This window comes from Rhipicephalus microplus, chromosome 1 (assembly GCF_043290135.1).
Source record: "Rhipicephalus microplus isolate Deutch F79 chromosome 1, USDA_Rmic, whole genome shotgun sequence".
In the NCBI taxonomy this organism is placed as follows: domain Eukaryota; kingdom Metazoa; phylum Arthropoda; class Arachnida; order Ixodida; family Ixodidae; genus Rhipicephalus; species Rhipicephalus microplus.
This window is the reverse complement of record NC_134700.1, coordinates 119,111,338-119,136,012: the sequence shown is the minus strand read 5'-3', so window position 1 is coordinate 119,136,012 and position 24,675 is coordinate 119,111,338. Positions and strand designations below refer to the sequence as shown.

At 45.5% G+C, this 24,675-nt stretch overlaps 1 protein-coding gene across 1 annotated transcript in view; it reads left to right on the top strand.

Moving 5' to 3' along the window:
• Positions 1-24,675, top strand: part of LOC119183818 (neural cell adhesion molecule 2-like) — an 85,373-nt gene that overhangs the window by 19,962 nt on the left and 40,736 nt on the right. Inside the window, exons 4-5 of the mRNA XM_075867045.1 lie at positions 18,099-18,209; positions 19,185-19,388. Coding sequence (XP_075723160.1) covers positions 18,099-18,209; positions 19,185-19,388 — 315 coding nt within the window. The remainder of the gene's footprint in view (positions 1-18,098; positions 18,210-19,184; positions 19,389-24,675) is intronic.

The window sequence follows — 24,675 nt, the reverse complement described above, 5'->3', positions numbered from 1 at the left end:
AAAAATACTGTATTTATTTTTATTCGTTGTAGAACAAATTAATGAACGTTCAAAAGAAACCTTAAGTTGAATTGAGAACTGAAGCTAGACCATCAACGTGACAAGAACGTGTCCTATCACAAAACAGCGCTATAGCTAAAGGCTACTGCGATTAAAAGAAGACACTCATTGAATGTCGTGTAGTAGAAGAAGTCTGCTTAACACATGTAAGATTTCATGGCAGATGCATCGAACAGCACCATGTGTCAAACAAGTCAATTACAGCGAGTGGGTGCTTTTAAGGCCGAGACACTACAATGCGTTCGGACTTGTTCAATCTTCACCAGCGGCAAAAACATCGAGACCAAAAAAAATTGCCCGCAGCTTCCCTCGGGGGAACACTGAGGAGGATGCGGAGCATATAATTGGTTAACGGGGTGTTAAAGTGCGACTTACTTGGGTCGATGGCTAAATTGGTTAACGTGGTTGTGAAATGGGGTGTTAAATTGCGACTTACTTGGGTCGCTGGCTAAATTGGTTAACGTGGTTGTAGGAGGGGTGTTAAATGAATGAACACGTACGACACGTATGCGAAAGGGCGGTGTTTATTTATTGCGACGAACTTTGAGCACGATGGCTTTTTGCTTCCCGTTTTCGAAAGTCCGGGTCCTCTTGTCGACGCTTACGTTTCAAAGCGGCCGAATCCGGTGCTGCTGCTCGACGCTGACGTCTCTAAGCGGCTTCACGTTCTCTAAGTTGAGAATCTTCCGCTCGACGCCGACGTTTACGTTCGGCGTCGCGAGCTCTTCTCCGCGCTGCCTTGTCTTCGGACGACGACTTGGTTGCGGTTCCGCCAACACTTTGGCCGGCGCTGGTCGAAGGGACGTCGATCATTGCGACCTCGGACGTCGACGCGCCGTACAAACCAACCGACGAGCGGCAACTGAGCGAGCGAGCACCGACCTTGAGTATATATACAGCGCGACGGCGCATGCACTGTCAGCTGTCGAATGTTCGAGAAGGGGGAGAAGCGCAACGGCGCATGCGCGCGCGTCAGCTGCCGATGTTCTCCAAGCGCGACGGCGCATGCGCGCGCGTCAGCTGCCGATGTTCTCCAAGCGTGACGGCGCATGCGCGCTACATTATACAGCTAGCGAATGTTCGTGAAGAGGAGAAGCGCACGCGGTGTGTAGAGGAGGAAGGGTGCACAGATGGTGGAGGAGTGAAGCGCGCGCGGTGTGTAGAGGAGGAAGGGATGCACAGATGGTGGAAGAAGGAGGAGGAAGCTTGCGGACGGCGCCGCACTACAAGCCTCGAGTATTAGATGCTCCGCATCTAAAAACAACTGCGTAAGTTTTCCGGCCACCTTGCGGGCGCGAAGTGGGCAATTTGCTAAGTCGCAAAAGGAAGAAATATGACGTAGTGGACACTTATAATAACTGCGCTTGCATTAGGCATTTTATTATAGCTTGAAACGATCAATGTTACGTGCAGAAGAACTTGGGAGAGTTGGTGCTTGTTAATAAGCATGGTATGGCGGGAGTGTGCTATGATTTTTTTAATAAAGGTATAGTAGCGCCTGTGTTAACTGGTTCTGTGTGTCTGTTTTGTTTTTCCGCCCTAAATATGGATATTAACACACACGGAGTTTCTTGTTTTATTATTGCATGGTTGAGTGATTCCACGATGACCAAAGTTATGTTAGCAAGTAAAAAGCCAATAAAAACGGTGTTTCATTAAGCTACCGCGTGTACTCATGATCGCGAAGCTCGAGCGTCCTACAAGGTTTCCATCACGGACAAAAGCACATCAGAAGAACCAAAAAAAAATCAACTTCAGTGCATGACAGCTAACCACAATTGACGTTAACCCGACTTGAAAGCTGTATCAAAGGAGCACATATGTAATGTTTATAAAATTGGGTTTGCAGCACTGCAACCAATATTGACGTTTCACGAAGATTAGCGTCTATTTGAAAAGTAGTTCCGTGACCTGGCGTAGCTCTAAGGTAGAATGCTTGACTGCCACGCAGAATGGTTGGGTTCGATTACAGCGTGGACCTTGACATTTTATTCTTTGCATTCGCTGGGTCTACGCTACCGATGTCTGGTATTTTTAACGCTCGCGCTTTAAAATTGCCATGTGTGTTCTCGTCGTTCCTGGGTAAATACTAAGAGTCAATTAACCGTGGCACATATGTGCATAACAGCGGCACCTACCCGCCAATGGATATGTGCTACTGTCCGGCGGGAATTGTTTAATGACGTACGCGACGGGATTGTGACATTACTTATGTCTTGACAAGCGCGTCATATTCCTCAAACCATTTCAACCTCCCATGCTAATTTAGGTTCACGCCAAGTTAAGAGGGTGACCACGAGAGCACCCAAACGAAAGCGGCTAGATAGATAGATAGATAGATAGATAGATAGATAGATAGATAGATAGATAGATAGATAGATACGCTCAAAGTCACTGCAGTTCGCTAAGAATTGCTTCGCATTTAAGAGACCTTGGGGAGCACAAGTATTGGGGCACACAATTTCCTAAGTTCACAATACAGCGACTTCAGGTACAAACTTCAGATGTATACAGACCGTACAAACAAGTGTCTTCGTGCCGTATGTGTGATATCGAGCAAACGACTGCTCGAAGCGTTTGTGAAGTCCTTATACCCGCAGTATGCGCCAAAATTTGGCAGACCACTATGAAATACCAAGACTCGCGCGCATTTATGGATATATTTATCGCCAAGTTGTCATCTTTAGCCTTGGAAGTTTGTGACGGAAGATTACAGATCACAAAGCCGAAATGCTCTACATAAGCCACGTCTCCCGATATATCCGCCCTTTAATTTCCCTGCTGAATGTTTTGACTACTGCTGTTAGACCAAAAATACTGCCTTACAATGGACGCCGAGAGTGAGTCGTGCTGAAAACGAGCTACGTGCAACGAGAAATCTAATCAGGAACAAAGGCACAAAAACAATATATATATACATATATATATATATATATATATATATATATATATATATATATATATATATGTGTGTGTGTGTGTGTGTGTGTGTGTGTGTGTGTGTGTGTGTGTGTGTGGGAAAATGAATAGCATTTCGCGAGTTTTAGCAACAAGCATTTCTCGTCGCTCAAATGAGAACGGTCGTTACGCCGTGGGTTAAGGTGACGCAAGTCCAGAAAGAAACAAAGTATATTCAGAGACATTGTTAGGAAAGATAATGGACAAAGAATATGTGGGGAGCGAAATTGCCTCACCAAACCCAAACGACATTGGCCCGTAAGAAGCAGCACAATCCATGTTATTATTAATGTGGATCTCATCCTGGCATTTCTTTTTCTTACTTTAATATGAGTCGCTTTATCGTCTTATTTTCGGCCCGGCTACATCGGCAGTCACTGCTTTCGGATCTATCTAACCATCATTTTTTGTATACGCGCTATTTTTTTCCCTTGCACCTATTCAATACAAAAGATACATTTCAGAGATTGAGAGCTCAGGTCGTGACTCCTTCTCGCCACGTCATGGAGTCTACGTGAAGAATACGAGGAGCCAGATAATTGAGAGGGTCATGAGGGCTTATCGCACTATACGAAAGGAAAATTGCTCCGACATCCCCCTGCTTAAAGGCTGAAGTAATGAAGGCTTGCCGAGTTCGCAGTACTTGAACGCCCGCTATAGCTTAGTACGTTGGAACACTTATCACCTTTATCGGAAACTTCCTCCGGTGCGGGGCTCAGTGCGAAGCCAAGAAAACATCTTTATTTCAGAATGTAGCTTAGGAGGATGGCTTCTGTCCCTGCCACATCTTCGACCCTTCCGATTAGCTTCAGCTGATCCTCGAGGTGGAGCTAATCAAATCTGTCTTTCAGGGATCGTTAGCGTAGTATGAACTTGAGAGATTTCTTATGAGATTCTTTGAAATTTTCTTCCTCATATTACAAGGACCCATGTTCTTCGCAGAAGTAGGAATGTGAAGACTATAGAGTAGGAGGTGGGACATTAATTCTTATTGGTGGACAGAGTGGTCCATCCTTTATATAGTGACATGTGTGCTTGGGAGAGGGGGCGTTGTTTCACGGGTTGGTTTATGATGTTGGGTGATTTTATGATATGTGACAATCATGACATGTAGTTCAGGATTATGATGTTTGGACGTGTCATTCACCTTCGTCATTCGTTCGCGTCATGCAATACCAATTTCGGTGTAAGTACAGCTAGCGAAACGGCCGCAAGAGCATCATGAGCGTGGCATGTAGTCATGTTGTTACATAACACGCATATAATGATTATCGTGTTTGCACCAACCACATACCTTTTTCGTTCATTTATGTCCCGTAATACCGAATTAGGTATATGTGAAGCTAGCGAAACGGTGGCGAGCGAATTAGGAAGCGTCCTATATACTCCGACGTAACGGTACGCGCGCACGCTGGGCGCAGAAACGCTACGCTTTCAAAGTGCGAGTACTGTCTGACGCCAGGTGCGACCGGCGCGACATGCGGCATTTCGCGCCGACGGCGTTACCAAGCCACCACTGCGTCTGCCTCTCTTCGTGACGGAGGGACACCAGGCGCGCTCAAACGCACATGCGTCAAAGCAACGCAGCACGGCGCGCTCCTGTAAGCATATGACAGGCAGGTCAGCATCTGGAGTGGCTTCGCCAGCGTGACGCGACGAAACGAACGCTCGCTCACACGCGTGCCGAGTCACGTCGAAGTGTATTGGGGCCAGAGTGTCGCATGTAGTAATGTTCTTACATGGCACGCATCTCATGATTATCATGTTTGCACCAGTCACATACCTGTGCCGTCCATTCACGTCCCGTAATACCAAGTTCGGTATATGCGAAGCTAGTGGAACGGCTGCGTCCGCATCATGAGTGTGGCATTTAGCCATGTTCTTACATGACACGCGTTATGATTTCCACGTAAGGGTCTGTCGCTAGCGTTCTCTATGCAGTCATGTCATACCATACCCGTTTTGAAAAATGTCATGTGAACGAAATTATCGCATGAGCAGCAAGACAATCAATGTAAATGATGACACTCATGATATACATGTCATGCTTTTCATGTTATGATTAATTATTATAATCGTCATACAGTTGTGTTATGCCATACTCATTTTGGTATCGATGCCATCTTCGAAACGGTCAGGAGAGCTTAAAGTTGTAGGCGGCTAAATATGGATAGATAGATAGTTAGTTAGATAGATAGATAGATAGATAGATAAATAGATAGATAGATAGATAGATAGATAGGAAGATGGATAGATAGATAGATAGATACGCTCAATGTCGCCGAAATTTCCTAAGAAATGCTTCACATTAAAAAACTAAAAAAAAGGAAGTCACTCTTTAAATCTCAGGACTTTCCCCTCACAATACATAAACTGTGTCTAGTATGAAATAACAAAACGTAACAAGTGAAGTTTAACGCAATGTAGTTGTAAAAGCGTGCAGAATGCATAAATAAAAATTGGTTGTTGAAAGAAAATTAAGAATGTGGCGGCATCAGGACGACAGGCAGTTCGTAGAGCTTTCAAGCAAAGCCACTAATAACGAGGAACATAAATAACAGCTTGATGCTGTTTAGCGAGAGACACTGTCATTCACACATCAAGCACAATAAAGACACACATCAAGCAAGTTTGAAGTTCTGGCTGATGTTATTGTGATACGCATAATTTCTGCGTATTTGTTTTGCTAATCTTCAGTAAGTGGGTTTCAGTGCTCAGCACAAGGGCAACCTTTGAATGTACGGAGGGAATGCCAAAGCTCATATGTGCTTAGATACATCTTAACAATATAAATCACTGGATGGCTGAAATCATTCTGGAGTCAAGAAAAAACGACTCGCCTCTTGATTTATAGAGCTGAACCCTTCAATAATGCAACCAAGGGAATAGCTGCAGTACAAATAAATCTGGCGTTTCGGAAAACGTTCATAGCATTCAGTGCATTAGTACTTACTCGACAACAACGTTATTTCAGGAACAATTCAGCAAATATAAAAGCTCCAAGTAGTGATCTGCAACAGTTTTGTTTTTTTAACCCATGAGCTAGTTGCGAACCGAGAAGTTCGAAAACTGTTGCACCTATCATTCAATAGTTGTTATCCAACATATGTCCTTAGACCCTCAGGTCTATTTTGTATAATGATGGCGTTAGCAGAACGGCAGTAAACGCCATTGGTCTTCCTGACTAGGAGGTCCAATCACTAGCAACTTGTACTATAATAATTAATGTTTTATTCTCTATCTTTCTCAGCAATTGTTGTAATAAACCAATTATAATAATTTCAGAACGTTAAACCCTATGAGTCCGCATATTCTGCTGCGTCTACAAAGAGCACATTCTTGTCTCTACCGAAGGCTTGTGGTTGGAGACTAATGACCTTTCTCTACTCTTTTTTCGACCCTAATTGGGTTCGGAAAGCATGTTGTCGGGTATGTTAGCTGCGCGGAGCTTTTCTCTGACCGAGCTGGGCAGGGATTGTTCTTCCCGTGGTGGCTGTGATAGGCTACTCCAAGTTTGTCCGGATTGCGCCTGCCCGTTTGAGTCCTGGTTAACCTCTCGAGTTACGAAATGTGTTGTACCTCTATTAGCTCGAATTGCTCGAAAACGAGCGCGTAACGTAGACAATGCCATCGAAAATACCGACAAACGCTTACTACCAATTGAAAGGTGAATCGAAAAGCTGTCACAGTTGGTAGTTACCACTTGTCCGTCTCTTAGTTGTCTGTCTCCATTACGCACTCGTATTTCAAGCAATCAAGAATCACCAACTTTCCCGACTAGTCATTTTGACAAGTTAATTCCTATTCCTTCTTCAAGCGTATTCTGCATGCCAAACTGTAGTAGAAGATCTGTACTTGTGCTGCCCGCAAGGCCCAGTGCAATCTTGTACTGTGTTCTTAATAGGGTGTTCCGCTTGGTCTATTCGGCAGTGTGCGAATTGTGGAAGGTGGCCAATTAGGTGTGTGGCTAATTACGAAGAAATAAATGAGTCCCACGATACTGGCGTCCTACATGCCCTAATGTGCGTTGGTGATTCTTCGGATCAGCCTCTTCATGTTCGTGGTCTTAATATCTGGACTCGTGATTCTTGCTCCTTTGGCACCATTTAATTCAGAGTCCAAGCACCTTAACCTGCTTGACCTTAGATATTTCTCTCGCTGCTTTGGTGCGTACGCAAATTTCTCTGTACTGTGCATGTCGGCTGGAGCACTTGGGGGGGGGGTCTTCAATTAGGCATCAGGTGATATGGGAGAATTTAAACTTTTTTTGTAAGAGCAGACATGACCAGCTGCAACGAGATACTGTTCTATTACCTCAACCACAGTCTGTAGCCACTGCTCCGTTTCCTCGTTACTTCAATCACATACCGAAATCGCGAAGACGTTTGCGTATACAGCGTGATACACTCGATTTATGCAATTAAGGTGCTCGGGGAGGCTGATCATAATGAGATTAAAAAATACATCGGCTAGATGACGAAGCTTTGTTGGTGCTGACGCTACCAACGCTCCTGTCCTCGGTCGTAAGTTTTCCGAGTGTCAAGAGGACACTCCTGCTTGTGAGAAAATCCTTCAAGTAGTCGTACGCTCCACCAATCGCCTATGTTTAGTACAGCTATCCTGCACTCATATATCCCAGAGAGTGCTAGCAACTCTCTTTGCGGGAGTAGAGACTTGTTCCAGATTTCACTCTCTTTTCAGGAGTGCTAAGAACTCTCTTCTGCACAAAGTAAGCACACACTCTCGACAGAGTGTTGGTACTCTAGCTGAACCATAGTGAACAAACTCCGTCGCCAGAGGGCAGTCATGCCTCTAAAATAAAGTTCATACACCCTATGGGGGAGTTGTGATACTTTTTCACAGAGTTTTGCAATGTTGTAGGGCCAGAGTACATCAACTCCTTCCTAGAGTAGAATCACCCCTGCTGCGCTAGAACTAATGTTCAAAACACAAAAACGTATGTCGAGCATTTTCTAGAAGCACTGAACTGTACAGATTGCTTCAACCTTACGTCGCATACGCAGGTCGGACATTAGTTTGCACTTTATAAAAGTACACAACGACACCTAACATATGCCTTCCATTCTGCAGACAGTCACACAGCAATTGGTGTTTACACTCATAATTTCTAGCCCTCTTCTAGTACGGGTGGCGATACATTTCTATTACGCGTTTTGAAAATCAAATATACATCAGTATGTGTAACTATCAGGTGACCGTTAAGTACTCAGAAAACACGTCGAAATTTTATTATAAAACAACATAACATGCAATGCCGTTTTCTATACTAAACTCCAATTATAAGCTGGTATTCTGTCATATTGGCTCAATGTGGTGAAGCTACTTCTGCCCAAGTCTGAGAGTGGTACTTAGGTGCCTACAAACACAGTTGGGATGACCTGTCAGCAGGGCTGGCCGAAAAATATTTTACGAACGCTACAATCCGGCGTCCGATTCGACTTGCAATGCCACGGTGTGTACTAGTACACCAGAAAAACAACGCTTGTTGGCAAAAATCCCACTCGAACGCATCTGTCGAGATCCCTATAGTTTTGCTTACCTCTTCCACACTTTAATACAGCAATGATAGGCTTGCGGATGGCTCAACCACCGCCGAGGTCGGTTCAAGCAAATGTGACCCGTACAACTCGTAGCGAATGTAGGCCTAGCTTACCAGCCGAGTTCGTCATACATGCCATCGGCGCTTCTGGGTTCAATATTGTGCTTTGCTGAAGGATAAGAATGGCTGTACAGTAGACACTTCTCATCGGTTAACTTGAATGAGCCATGGTTTTTTTTTTGCGTATGGTGTGCAAAAAGGAGCGATGACCATCGATGTGACGCGCTTTCAACCTGCGGCGCAGCGCACACGGGCCACCGCCGACAGCCGCCGGGTGCACTCGTCGACACTTCGCTGACTCGTACGTGAAAACACAGGCTTGTCGTTCGGTGCGCGTTCTTGTAACACAATGAGACACTCTTGTTCACATGCTATTTCGTTTTTAGGTATCGGCTATGTATTTCCAGCTATTGGTTTACAGATGCAAATCTGTACACTCTAACACGACCGCTGCCTATCGTCGCTTGCGCACGAAAATACACCTATAACTCAATCAACAACGCGCATACTTATCGAGCATTACAGTTGATATAAAACTTCGGCGCACGTCAACCAGCAAAAAAATCGAGTAATGGCTATTGCACTCGGCAGGTAATCATATCGCCCCTGGTTCTCGGTAATTTTTGTATATTTTATTTTCTTTGTTGTGAATTCTGAAAGAAACTTGGCGTGTTGGCATTAGTGGCTTGTAATGCGTGGACGCCAGTAGTTTCCGTATCATGAAGACGCAAGGTTTAGTTTTATACAAAAAAGCGTATCTGTTCAAAATACTGTCACGGGAGTGAGAGAATGAATGGAATAAATATGTTTACAAAACATACAAGGAGAGTCAGAGGCAGCTGCAGCCAAGATGGAAGAACAGCAGCAACAACAACACGAGCACGGTCGCTTTCATCGTCTTCGTTGTCTATAATGCTCTCTTTCGTTGCCGATGTCGTGTAACATATAACCCCCCACTGCTGGCAGCGCCGTCTCGGCGCCTAAAGGAGAGTAGGATCATATGCGGATATGTACGGTTTGAGGCGGCTCACGTGGACGACGTCAGTAGCGGGTGCGGACGACGATGACTGACTGTCCAACGGAGCAATCTCGTATGTCACATAGGTAAGCCGGCGTAAAACCTTGTAAGGCCCCGAGTAGCGAGACAGGAGCTTCGAAGAGAGGCCAAGATGGCGGCATGGTGTCCAGAGGAGAACCAATGAACCTGGAGAGAAGGAAACTACTCTGTGATGGCTATCGTAGCGGGCCTTCTGAGAGAGCTGCGAGCCAAGAAGACGTTCCCGTGCGATTTGGCGGGCCACTTGAGCCCGAGCAGTGGCATCCCGGGCGTACTCTGTAACCGTTTGCGTAGTTGATGGGAGAAGAGTCTCGAAGGGTAATGCTGGATGGCGGCCGAACAATAAATAGAAGGAGGAAAAGCCAGCGGTGTCGTGGCGTGACGAATTGTACGCGAATGTCACATAAGGCAAAGTAGTATCCTAATCAAGGTAATCCTTGGAAACGTACATGGAGAGCATTCTTGTCAATGTTCGATTTAGGCGCTCGGTAAGACCATTTGTTTGTGGGTGATAGGCCGTAGTGAGCTTGCGACGCGTCGAACACAAGCGAAGGATGTCACTTACTACTTTTGAAAGAAATGAGCGACCACGATCAGTCAGCAGCTGTCGAGAAGCGCCATGGTGAAGAATTACGTCATGAAGCAAGAAGTCCGCGACGTCAGTGGCACAGCTTGTCGGTAGCGCTCGTGTGATAGCGTATCTTGTGGCGTAATCAGTGGCTACGGCTATCCACTTGTTTCCGGTGAGAGAAGTATGAAATGGTCCAACGAGATCAAGACCGACGTGGTAGAAGGGAAAGGTGGGTATGTCTATTGGTTGGAGCGGACCAGCTGGTGGCAAGGTGGAATGTTTGGAGCGCTGGCAGGACTCACATGCAGCAACGTATCGGCGCACAGAACGGTAAAGGCCTGGCCAGAAGAATCTACGCCGCACGCGAGCGTACGTGCGCGTGACCCCGAGATGTCCCGCGGTTGGGGCGCCGTGACGCTGTTCAAGTACAGCGGAACGGAGTGTCGCAGGAACTACGAGTAGTAGCTCTGGTCCTTCGGCGCTCCTGTTGCGTCGGTAAAGAATGCCATCGCGTAGGATGAACAATTGTAGCGACGGGTCTACGTGGGGCAAGCGTAGACTCTGCATGATACACCGCAAGTGGACATTGCTGAGCTGCTGCTTGCGTATGTCGGTGAAAGCCGACATGGCGAAGACACAAGGGTCAGAATGATGTGCTGAAAGGTCAGGTGGGTCCACGGGGTGACGGGATAGACAGTCGGCATCCTGGTGCATTCGGCCAGACTTGTATGCCACGTCGAAGCTGTATTCTTGTTGTTTCAAGGCCCAACGGCCAAGTCGTCCTGTTGGATCTTTAAGGGACGACAGCCAGCACAAGGCATGGTGATCTGTAATTACCGAAAAGGTGCGGCCAAACAAGTATGGTCGAAATTTTCCGACTGCCCAGACTAGTGCGAGACACTCACGCTCTGTAATGGAAAACTTGCTCTCCGAAGGAGAAAGGAGGCAACTGGGATACGCAATGACGTGATCCTGTCCTCGTTGCCGCTGGGCGAGAACAGCAACAATTCCATGTCCGCTTGCATCTGTACGAACTTCAGTATGGGCTGACGGGTCGAATTGGGCCAAGATAGGTGGGGAAGTGAGTAATATTGTAAGGGTGCAGAAGGCAGTTGCTTGGTCAGTACCCCAATAAAAAGGCATGGCCTTCTTCAGTAGCTGCGTAAGTGCTCGGGCAATGGCAGCAAAATTATTCAAGAAACATCGAAAGTAAGAACAAAGGCCGATAAAACTCCGTACATCTTTTGCGGAACGTGGTATGGGAAAATCTTTGACAACTCGAATTTTGTCAGGATCAGGTTGCACGCCTCGAGCACTGACAAGGTGGCCCAGCACAGTGATTACCCTACGGCCAAAGCGACATTTGGAAGAGTTCAGCTGAAGTCCTGCTTTCCGGAAAACCTCAAGAACAGCCGTTAGGCGGCTAAGGTGGCTTTCGAATGTAGGTGAAAATACGAGGACGTCATCGAGATAGCACAGGCACGTGATCCATTTGTATCCACAAAGGAGAGAGTCCATCATCCTTTCAAATGTAGCTGGCGCATTACACAATCTGAATGGCATAACCTTGAACTGGAAAAGTCCATCCGGTGTGATGAATTTGGTTTTATTATGGTCTCGATGATCGACAAAACTCTGCCAGTATCCTGATCGCAAGTTGATAGATGAAAAGTAGGCAGACCCAAGTAGGCAGTCGAGAGCATCGTCAATATGTGGCAGTGGATACACGTCCTTCCGTGTTACTTTGTTTAAGTGACGGTAGTCTACGCAGAAGCACCAGCTGCCATCCTTCTTCTTGATTAGCCCATGGACTGCAGGAAGGTTCGATGACATCTTTTGTGAGCATTTCTTCAACTTCGTGCTGGATAACTTGTCGCTCAGCATTAGACACGCGATAAGAAAGTCGTCGGATGGGGCTGGCGTCTCCAGTGTTAATCCTATGAGTTACAAAAGATGTCTGACCCAAAGGGCGGTCATCGAAATCAAAGATGTCGCGGTAGCATTTCAGCAGGTGCCGAATGTCAGCTGTCTGTGCTGGAAGAAGGTCCGGAGCGATCATCTTGTCGATGGTGGCATTCGCTGCGCTCTTCAAGGATGAAAACGGAGCAGAGGCGAAGAAGATTCGGCAACGAACGCCGAAATGGCAGCATCTATAAAAAACTTTTGCCAAAGTCATACCATCTGGGATAACTTGAGCGCACCAGCTGAAGCTTAAGATCGGAAGAGACGCTGTATTTCCCGTGACTGTCAAAAGTCTGTGAGGCACGGCAACATTTTTGGCCAGCAGAACGTCAGCAATAGGTGTCAACATGTAGTCACCATCGGGAACAGGAGGGACAGATCTCAGGTTCACGTAAGTAAAAGCTTGAGGTGCTAGGCGAACGTGATCTGCAGAACACAGACGGGGTTGAGCTGGTGTCGGGTTGTCAAGGTGGCACGGTAAATCAAGTTGAAGCATACCGATTCCACAATGATTAAGGGCAGAGTGGGCGGATAAAAAGTCCATGCCGAGGATAAGTTAATGGGAGCATTTCTCGAGCACAGCAAATAGCACTGTCGTGGAGCGATCAGCCACACTTATACGTGCGGAGCACATTCCAAGCACAGGAAACATGCCGCCGTCGGCGACCTGGATGAGTGGCACTGTGGGTGGCGTTAAAACTTTCCTCAGGCGGCAACGAAGTTCTGAATTCATCACTGATATGTGAGCCCCTGTGTCCACAAGTGCAACAACGGGTGTGTCATCTACTTCAACGTCAATAAGGTTGCGTCAAGTCGGCAGCATGGTCAGAGGATTTGGCGGGCAAGTGGTCAATGCAGCATCACCTCCGAGAGCTGCATCATCTAGTTTTCCCGCGGCAGGTGGTCAGTCGGCGACGTTGGTCAGCGAAATTAGGGCGAGCGAGACGATGGGCGACGGGAGAGCGGTGAACGGGACTGGTGAGCATGCGGAGATGGAGAGCGACGACGATATGGCGGCATAGAAGGAACTTCTTCACTGGCGGCCTGAGGTGACTCGCGGTAAGTTTGAAAGCGTCCATGATCCCTCTCTGGCCGATGGGGTACCCATAGAATGCATGATGCCAATACCACCGAGTGTTACAATGGCGGGCCACGTGTCCGATACGGTGGCAGTTGAAACAAATCGGGCGATCGTCAGCAGTTCTCCACTCGGCTGGACTGCGAGGGCGCGCTGGAAGGTTTTGGCTTTGAGCATAATAAACAGGGGGTCGACGATGGTTGATCGGCTGAGAGGGAGCTGTAGTGCATTTGGATGCCAGTCCAGCATTGGAAAGCTCTTGTCGCACAATGGCATGTACCAGTGGCACCATCTGAGGGCTAGAGTCACAGGCATGGGAGCACGTGGACGCAGGAGACAGAGCTTCAAGTTCACGTCTGATGATCTTAGTCACGTGCTCTGCAGTTAACGGCGTCTGTAGCGCAGGCCTGTCTTTGCATGACCAGGTGGCTGCTGTGTTTGGTAGTCGGGTAAAATTATGGGCGATACGTCGACTTTTTGTGGCCTCAAAACGCTGGCACTCTTTGATGATGACATCGACAGTGTTGCAGTCCTTGCACATGAGAAGGTTGAATGCATCATCTGCAATGCCTTTCAATATGTGAGCTACTTTTTCGGTTTCTTCTATATCGTTGTACGCTTTTCGGCAAAGGGCAAGCACGTCCTGTATGTAAGTCACGTAGGACTCTGATGACGTTTGCGCCCGAGATGCCAACTCCTTCTTGACCGCTGCCTTTCTACCCACAGACTTGCCGAAAAGGGCACGCATCTTTTCTTTGCACGCATCCCAGCTTTCAATTTCATCTTTGCGGTTCTCGAACCACACTTTTGCTGTTCCTTTCAAGTAGAACAGGATATTGGCTAACATAAGAGTTTCATCCCAGCGGTAATTCTTACTTGTACGTTCGTACAACGGCAACCATTCTTCGATGTCGACATCATCCGTGCCACAGAACGTGCCAGGATCTTTTAGCTGCGGAAGGACAACAGTTGTTGTTGTAGTCGCCTCGGCGGGAGCCGGTCCCTGGTTTGCCATGGTGGAAAAATCCAAGCGTCGGCCACTGCGGAGCTCCGTTATATCGTGTTGTACCCCGCACTACCACCAAATGTCACGGGAGTGAGAGAATGAATGGAATAAATATATTTACAAAATATACAGGGAGAGTCAGAGGCAGCCGCAGCAAAGATGGAAGAAGCGCAGCAACAACAACACGAGCACGGTCGCTTTCATCGTATTCGTCGTCTATGATGCTCTTTCGTTGCCGATATCGTGTAACAATACGACCCGTGAAGCGGCATGGCGTGTTTTCTTTCAATCAGTTTTTATACCAACCAGTGAGCGTGGTAAAACGTGGCATAGTGGTAGAGAACCCGCCTCGTCATACGTAGGAGGTAGTTCAAACCCCTCGGGAAAAGGTTTTAAAGCTTTTTTTTGTACAATTTGTGCTGAGATTTACCTTACTATAGTAGAAATTTGTTCCGCAAGCTAGCTTTTAGTCACGCTTTTGATTTTGCGGCTGTTTCTTGCTTCAAAGGTGTTGTGTTGGCGCTTCGGAAACTAAACAATCATTGCCACAGAAGCATGCTTTTTTTTATCACTGAATGTTATCCTATTACTTGACGCATAAACTTACATCTGGGACATTTACGCTCAGAGATGTGTGGTTACGATGCCCTGCCGCGGTGGTCTAGTGGCTAAGGTACTCGACTGCTGACCCGCAGGTCGCGGGATCGAATCCCAGCTGGGGCGGATGCATTTCCGATGGAGGCGGAAATGTTGCAGGCCCGTGTGCTCAGATTTGGGTGCAAGTTAAAGAACACCAGGTGGTCAAAATTTCCGGAGCCCTCCACTACGGCGTCTCTCATAATCATATGGTGGTTTTGGGACGTTAAACACCACATATCAATCAATCAATCAATCAATTTGTGGTTACGAGACAGTAATGTTGCTTTGTGGTGTTGGTGGTAACATGCAAGCGCTCGATTGTACTTCGTTTGCAAGGACGGAGTGCCATATTCTATTCATGCCTTATGGGCACGAGAGTTGCATAGATTCGGAAATCCAGTTGAGAAGCAGAGAGTTTGCAGTCTCTTCTACTCTGCATTCCACAAAAGAGTACGTTCCGTGGCCAACTCTACCCTACTTTGCCATGGAGCTAAAAAACTCTGGGGAGAGTAACACAGCCGCTCTGCTCTTGCAGCACCCGCTCAAAGTCTGTGAGTGTGTGTATTACGGCTGCGTGAGCGGCAGCGTTAAAAGCTTTATTGAAGTTGAATCCTAGAAATGCTCTATATAGTACCTATCGTCTTGCTGTCAAGTATGTCGCGTTTGGTTGGCAACATTGCGTCCGGCGTGGAGAGATGAGCTCGAAACTCGAGCGTGGGGTCCGGGTATGCTTCGATGTTGTGAAAGTGTGCGTTGATACGACTCAGAATTGAGTTTTCCATGAACTTTCCACCGCAGACGTAAGAGATTTGGGGTAAAGGTTGACAAGACTTGTGGGCATTCTAGGCTTCTGAATGAGCACCATTCCTGCTCTTTTCCTTCGATCAGGCATGGACCATCACGTCCAGCATTCGTCGTTATACTTCGTCCGTTCAAAGATGGTCTTGTTCTTCAGGTTATGCAGAGCCTTATTGGTTACGCTGTCAAGTCCCGCAGCTGATTTAGTGTTGAAGTATTGCAGAGCAGCCTAAATTTCCGGCTCGTCAAAGCCCCTGTCTAAAGGGAGGCTGGGTATTCTGTTGAACTACATGTTTGAACAGGAGAGACTTCAGAGCACGGTCTTTTTGATATATGTATGGCAGTTTGGATCAATGTTGAAACCACAAAATAAGTAGATGAGCCTGATTTCTTCCAAGTGTCATGGTCAATAAATAAATGAGAACATTGAGTATATGATGTTTTAAACGGGTATTGCTTCTTTTACATGTTGACAAATTGTTGAATAATGAATTGTCAGCTACGGCTGCATGGGTTGCTTTAACATGCTCCTTGACCGACTAACGCAATCTTTTTTCTTCGTCAGATGACGTAACCCATAATGATCTTATTCAGGTTTTTACTATTTGTTTATGGAAAACTTCTTTATAACCCTGTATACTTGATTTTACAAGAAGCTCGAAAGAAAGATACAAGTTCGGGTATCATTACTAAGTATGACTCTTCGGACTTTTCAAAATGAGCATATTTGATGTGAAGCACAATGTCTGAAGTGATATTCTTCGAGTGAGTCGCAGTCTTGATGAAAAAAATTTATTGCAGCTAGATTCGTGGCGGTGCGAGCACCAGAAAAATCTACTGTTTTTTTCATGTCTAATAAGTTGAGAGATGCGTTGGGCTGGATTGAGGACACAGCAGTGACGCAAAGCATGCAAAAGAAAAAAATTCACAGAGTTAAAACTTCTAGATTTCTCCGCGCATGTGAACACTAGGCAGACCTCTTATTTAAATAAAAGCTGTATTTGACTAGTATAAACGAAAGACCGTCTGGCAGAGGCGTAACACACGCTCTTCGTTGTCTGTGTTGTCAGTTATGTCGTTCGCCACACCGTATCCTAGCACACGCGCCATTTGCTGCGTAGTGAGGGACGTCAATCATCCCGTCGCAGCCATTGCCTTAAGCACGTGCGCATGCGTTTCTCCTGAAAGCTTCCTCATGGGCATGCCACGGACAACTATAGAAAAATTCTGACAGTTGACCTGTGAGAGAGCTCACACTTACCGAGCTGGTGGTGCATTCCTGGCAAAAAAAAAAAAAAACAGCCCAAGAGGCCGAAAGCTGGCAGCATCAATGTACCGATATCCAGTAGCCTCCTAGGCCGCACTAAATCGGGAACAGGAATGCAAGCGCCGGTGGCGGACGGATCTTGCAAACCAGGTCACTTGGTTAGCTCGCGATGTCAAACGCTTGAAACAACGCAGCGTTGCGGCCTCAATACGATAATTTCGGGAGTACGTTCGACGCAGCGAACTCGTACTTTCGTTGGTAGTTTTTCCCACGGCACATTGACATCAGCGGCGACGTCCATGATCGCATGTGATTCGTACAACCAGTGGGATTAAGGCATTGCGAAACGCGTTTGTTCACTCATTACACTTCTCTATGATGATAATCATGCGTGGCACAAAGTGTGGCGTGTGAATTGAAAACTGTGGTAAATCCAAACCAAACGTTTGTCTTACCCATTAAGAGGCACGAACGTGTGTGAATGGTTTCATTGCCCCGTCAGGATGAACTCCCTTCTAAACACCGGGGCTGCAGGTTTCAGTTTTCGTTTATTAATCGTTTGTACGCATTGCTTTGGTGGTGATTTAGTCTTTAGGATAGTTCCGCAAGTAATGCCCGAATACTCGGAATAGATCGGTCTAACGTCTTGGTGTTATATCGATTCCATTTGATCGGTCACAACACGTTCAGTGGGATCCACGATCAAACAGACGCACTTATAAGCACACGCAGTTATAAGCAGACACCTATAAACTAGTGGTTTGGCTGGACGAGAAGCGTGTATTAGATTTCATTTAAGATAGCTTGAAGAATGGTCAGTGGCATTGGTAATATTGGTTATGTAAGTAGTCCAAGTGATGTCGTTCCAGATAGCAATATCTAGGTAGTCTACAATATGTTCTGAGAAGGCATTGCTGCCAATAGAGAAATATTTGAGAGCCGAGAAGTCATGGCGTCTCGATTTTATACAGATACTTCAAATAAATATACGCATGCTTAGAAATAGATTACGTTTCTTGCTTTGGCATGGCTGGGATAATTTTTTTTTGAGATGGGATAATTTTTGTTGTATCAAACTGCAGCGCCGCCGGAGCCACCCGTAATACGGGACGGTAAGGGCAATGAACTTCGAGGAACGATTGGCCCCTTCAACGAAAAAAGCACGCTGGCATTGGTTTGCGTCGTGTATGGAGGTGAGTTCTATGCTTTCTTCAGGCATTTATCTAAGAAAGCGTGTTACAGTTGACAAATGAACAGTGCTTTCGACGAAGAAAAATAAAAGCTTAACGCAAACAACTTGCCATGTATGTGGTGGATGGTAAAATAAGCTTTATTGTCAATTAAAGAATGCTCAATGGTGTTCAGCCTACAGACAAAATTAAGTCAATGAATGATCGAACAGAAAACAATAATGAAAAGTAATATGTGAGACAATTAAAGTAGAAAGAAACTACACGTAGCCACCAGCTTTCTCTGAAACGCATTTAATAATATATATATATATATATATATATATATATATATATTGGCACAGCGCCGGCACTACTGACAGACTACTCACAGTATAATGGTTCGAGGTTCTACATGAAAAATTGTTGCGATGGGAATATCTCACGCACGCGCACACCTTAACAAGTACCAGGACATGGCTGAACAAGTTGCTGTGGACTTCGTCTTGACAGCCGCTATTGAATTCACAAAAAAAGATCATTTTTTGAACTTGAAAACAAGCCTATCTGCTCGAATGAGTGACCAAAGCAATACATTTTTTGATGGTGACTTTTGCTCATTACACTTGTGCAGCCGGGATTTCTTCTTGCTCGAAGTCTCAAGTGAAAGGATACCTATAGTGTATAAGGAGGTAATCTTTCACGTCTCGTATTGTTATGTTTGTCATTCTTAACCCCGTAGAGGGCAGTCAGATTACCTGCCCATTATGACCTCCAGATGTGAGCCACAGCGCAACGTAAAACTTGCGCAGCATCTTGACAAGATTTAAGTTTTAGGCCAACGTGTACGGAAGTGACTTCAATTCCAGTACTTGTGAACATTTCGCCATAATAGCTAGTGAATAACTTGGGTAGTAACTAATAAAAAGTTGAGGCATGTTGTGAATATTACCCTTAGACCGAAATGCCGTATATGACTGACAACTCCTTTGCTTTCAGGCAAGCCTAAGCCAACGTTGGTGTGGAGCGGCATGCCCGACGGCATGATGGGCGAAGTGCGCCCTTCTTCGGAAGCTCAGCTCACCACCTCCACTCTGCTCATCCACTCTCTCAGAAGGGAGGACCTGCGTTCGACACTCTATTGTACAGCGTCCAACAACATATCCTCGCCAGCGGACACGTCCGTCACGCTGGACCTCAACCGTGAGTAACTTTGGTTCGTCCTGTCCAAAAATAAAGTGGATACGCACGTTGTAAGACACAAATCAAGCGCATTGCCTAATATGTGCGCACGATGACGCGTATTCGCAAGGGCTCATTTTACGGGGTAAAAGCAGCAGAAAAAAATTGTAGGTTACGCGCGCAACATTTTCAACACGAATACACAAAGACGCTGATCTTTTCAGCCCTTCTGTAGATGGAACTTTCCTAACGGGAAAAGTATGCGAACGCTTATTCGAGGTTGTGACATCACGACGCCGGTTTTAACGATGTGTTTGTCAGTGCGGAGCCACGAGTCATAGCTATGTTAACGACATTGTCGTCATCAGTCTGTTGTCCTCAACAACGTGGTGAGCTTAACTTTAAGAGCGAGTTCATGTGACTTTGAGGGGAGTCCCTTCTAATCTAGCTAAACCTCCCTGTTGCTGCAATCGATTCGCGCCACTGACCACCACCGTGACGTAAGCTTTCACTCCCGCAACGTACCACGTGCATCATTGTTCCTGTACTTAACTAGGTCGGCACTGCACGCCCTGTCATTTTGAGGTGCACTTTTCGGCCGACATCAGTATTCCACGCACAGCTCGGCTCCGTCACACTGGGCGTGCGAACTACCTTGGCGGCAGGAATGGCTGCGTTGTTTCAGGCAGGCAACGGGAAGCAACTACATCACGAAATATCTGAGTGGAGGTCATCATGAGGATGCCGTGGGGGGAGTTGTCCCCCGCCCTCAACACAAAAACAAAAGGACGTAGTTGGCTAAGCGGCAATTAGTATACAAGCGAACCGATAGTTGAAAGCGACAGTAGTAAAAGAAGTGTAAAAAAAAGCTCATGAAGGTGAGTGAGGTGCGTCGTACAGGGAGCATTCTCTTCTTTCGAAGTCATCTGTTTGTCTTCGAAATTTGTGGTCCCCGAAGAATGATTTCAGAATTTAGCCAAGAGATGAAGTTCCCTTATATTTGTGAGGAGTCACCTTGAATACTACGGAGGAAAAAAGTAAAATTTTTATTTTCCAATAGGATTTAGGCAGTCACTGATTGTGTGTGAAACAGCTAGTCCGCTTTAGATGGCTTGAGTGGAACGGTGTTGGCTGATGCACTACCTTAACTTAGCTGTCTTTTTCTTTCAATGACAACATTTCGGAAATAGTTTGCCTTTGAACGGTTTTTCGGAAATATTCCAGAAGGAAGCTCTCGTGATCATTTCCAGGCAGTTAGCTGGAGAGCTGGGTGCGTCGGAATCAATGCACACTAGGAAAAGCATGCAGCGTGAACACGACGGGGACACCTGACGAGAAGTAAAAACTGTTATAGTGAAGTAAAAACATTAAAGGCCTCGCGAACCCACGGACGCGTTCATCGAACGTTAAAAGATGCAACTCACGAATGCAAACTAACAGCATACAAATCCCTGATACGGCCTGTTCTTGAATACGCCTCCGTTGTCTGGTCGCCTCACTGCTCATGCGACATAGCACACTTGGAAGGTGTTCAAAAAAAGCAATAAGATTCATATATCACCGTTATGATCACAATTTTTCGCCTTCGTCACACGCTGTACGTCTATCACTCAAATCACTTGAACACAGACGTACTTGTGAGCGTATCGGCACTTTACATAAAATCGTGAACAAGATAATCACCATTGACATGCCCTTTTCCTTTGACAACTCCGTTGCAAACACTCGCAGGTCAAACCCCATTAACATCACACCCTTCATGCCATTTCTAGATTGTTTTTAAGTTTTCATTTTTGCCTTTCACAGTGGAATTGTGGAATAATCTGGATGTTTCTCTCCGAAAGTTGCCTACCAATAGTTTTTTGAATGAACTACCAAACCATGTGTTTTGTTAGTTTAGTGTGTATTCACTGTTATGGACCTACTCCTGCAATGTCTCGAACTGTGAGACAGCAGTATTTGTAAATAAATAAAAAATAAATAAAATAAATAAAAAGATAGGTGACAACCGCATATTTGAACCTCCTGTCGGTTTACTACAGGGGTCTTCAACACGCGGGCCGAATACGACCTGCGGACGCTTTGCAAGCGGCGCATTGTTTTCCACGGAGTTAAATGTTTGTGACTTTGCTAAAGCTTGCAGTAATACTGCGACTATTAATGCTTTCACCGGGTGAGGCACAGGGATGGGTCTGTTCCCCAGCCTTTCTTTATTTTCACCTGTCGCCATGAGTGGAACCGTAAACGTGGAACAAATTCTGTAACATATCGTAATGGCCCAGATTGAACTCATTCAAGACATCTCTATCTGTATGGTCTTCGACGCCTGACGCTGAATGGCCTACAGAAATTATTCATATATTATACATCAGATATCCGTTCTTTAAAAGTGCAGCATTATGTTCTCTCTTTCCACTTCTTTCAAACTTCGCTATCCCGCAATCTGCGGGACAAAATTTTGCAACTGTGGCTCGCTAGTTGAGGTGAGTTTGAGACCCCTTTGGCATGCCATCACAAAGCTAGCATTCTATACATAGGAACGACAGGTTTTATCTGCACTCCTGCATGGGTGTACAATATCGCTAGTGCTGATGCTACGTTATGCAATGAATGCAAAGAAGTGAGGGATGTAGAGCACTAGCTTTGGTTCATCGCAAGCCTTCATTTAAAAAAAAGAAGCTCGTGGGCAGCACGAGAGGAATATATTTAGCCCAGAAGTGCTTTAACGAAAAAATATCTTAGGAAGTATTGTTTATTTTACTGAGCAGAGCGCAACAAGCGGAAAAGGATAGGAATAAACACAGATGAGCGCTGAACTTGGAAGAGACGTTTACTTCCGAAACGAAGCAATGTGTAAAAAAAAAACGCCACATGACAAAACATTGCACAATAATATTTGCAAAAAAACAAAACTGGAATCAGCCTACGTCACTTTCAGGGGTCATGGGTGCGGGATAAAGAGTGGACTTGTTTTTCCTTCTAGGCTATGGGCGGAATGCTGACGCAGATAGTCTCCTAATTTCTGCTGCCTCAATAATCTCACGCGTAATTTGGAAACCACATCACCCCACCACTCGGCACCTTGAAAATAGTGGTTTGCATTAAAGAGCGCCAGACGCTCTGAAATGAACGAATAAGTGCCGGCTGTCTTTTTAGCGGCCAATATTAGTTTTTCATATTCTGCTTTGTTTCGGAAATAAACGTCAGTTATCAGTACAGCGCTTTTCCGTGTTTCTTTCTATCGCTTGTTACTCGTTGCGCCGTTTTCAGTATGCTGGATGACCAACTCGCCCAAATATTTGCTCACTGAAGTATTGCTCATTGTGCACGACGAAACCTCACGAATTCCGCTCACTTTACGCCGAGCGATTATATGACAGGGTTCACTAAGTTTGAGAGCTGGGTTAGTTAGTGACTTATCATTATGTCGTTTGGTGGAGTAGCGCACTTCTGAGATGGACAAAGAAAACATGACGGACGTGACACTCGCTACACTTATAACTAAATTTCTGCGCAACTTCATTATATGGTTTAATAATGAAAAGATACCTAAACTGCCTTAAGCATTACGCATTGAAAAATAACAGAGAGGATGTTATTCACGTTTTGACGACTCATGATACAAGCCTTATCGTGGGTATGCTCTTTTTGATGCTTCTTTTGTTATGTACAAAGTACGTGGGTAGTATAAGCATCAAGCGCTCAGGCTACCGGAATTTCGCACGTTTAGTGCACACGATGTTGTGTTCATTTGCAAAGTGTAACCAGCAGTAAACGAAGTGGAATTAGTTCATCGCGCTTGCCAGGCGAAGCTAGGAAAAACGGGCACGCTGCAAGCTGACAAATTGTGGTCAGAAAATCTTCGCGAACGATGTCTTTGGTAAATCGACTGATCAAGAGCTAATGTCATTTTGTGAACTACAATTCTTAGGCAACGTTGTTATGGCCTCTTAAAGAAGCAAGCAGACAAAAAAGAGAAGGCAGCGATGTTAACCAGGACGTCCGGTCGGCTACCCTACTCTGGGGAAAGGAGACAAGAAAGATGAGAAAGAGGGAGGAGGGAATGACTGACAGTGGGGCATGCAATATTTGCGGCACCGATAGAAATATCGATCACCTGCTATGCCGCATTCCTCAATTCGCCCCAGAAAGACAAGTACTTACGAAAGCAATGCGAATGAATGATCGGCCACTTCCTCTGCAGGTGCTATTACAGCACAGTTCGCATCTGTTGAAATTCCACAAGACAGTTAAAACCCTCGTGCTTTTTTGAGGATGACGGGTTTATGTGACCGCCTCCAACTTGTGGTGAAGTATGCACGCTGTGTTGACTGCACTGTGTATCTGCCTTTTTCTTTTCGTTATAGACTTTTAAAAACGTCGTAATGTCTAGCTCATTTTGCCTGTCTGATTTTACTTCAATGGTAATTTTTCCGATGCGGGTGCTGAGATTCTCGACCATGGTTGCTTGTTTCTGGAGCAATTAATTGGTGACTGCAAGCAACTTTCTGCTCCAGAATTACACTTCCAGGCCCGAAAAGATTCAGAGTAAACCTGGGCCTTTAGTTTAGCGTTCTTCCTTTAAACGCGTACATTTCTAATTTGAAATGTCCAGAAATAAATCAGTGTTGTTATAATTTCATATTACAGCCTCTATCAGAATATGCGAAGAATTTCGCTTTCAAGTGGTGTGGAAGCGTTACACAAAAAAAAACTAATAAAGAATAACACCGCTTCAGCTTAACTCACACGAAGTAAGTATTTCGCACGTTTCTCCTAGTGTTTGTATTTTGTTAATACAGAATAGCAAGATATATACACGTTAAAGCTCGGACGATTGCGCCTCTTACAGTAGTGCATAGCATGGCACCATCTACGCTCAGTGTAACGTTAACGCTCATCTGTTACTAAACTCTTAGACCAACGAATAATTCATGGCTCCAAACTTCTCATTGTGATATTTTTTCCGTCTTTCACTGAAAGTAGCGTTATTGATTCGTTAACGTCTCTCTTTTTCATGAAGTGCTGAGCACCACGCGCACAGTTTGTTCGAACTCAATCTTGTGATTATTAAAATGACTTTGGAACGAAGCGGTTGTACTAACAGCGTATTTTGAAAATATGATTCATGGCACAGCGGGTTAAGTATGCAGCAAGACCCTACAAATATTCGACCTCTGAAACAGTATTACTTCTTTTCCTTCAATAATTTCTGTTACAGAAGGACTCGGTAGTGCTCTATGTAGCAACCGAGCCTTTTAGTATATTGTACGCAACGACTACTAGAAAGACTTGTGCTTATTCTTTA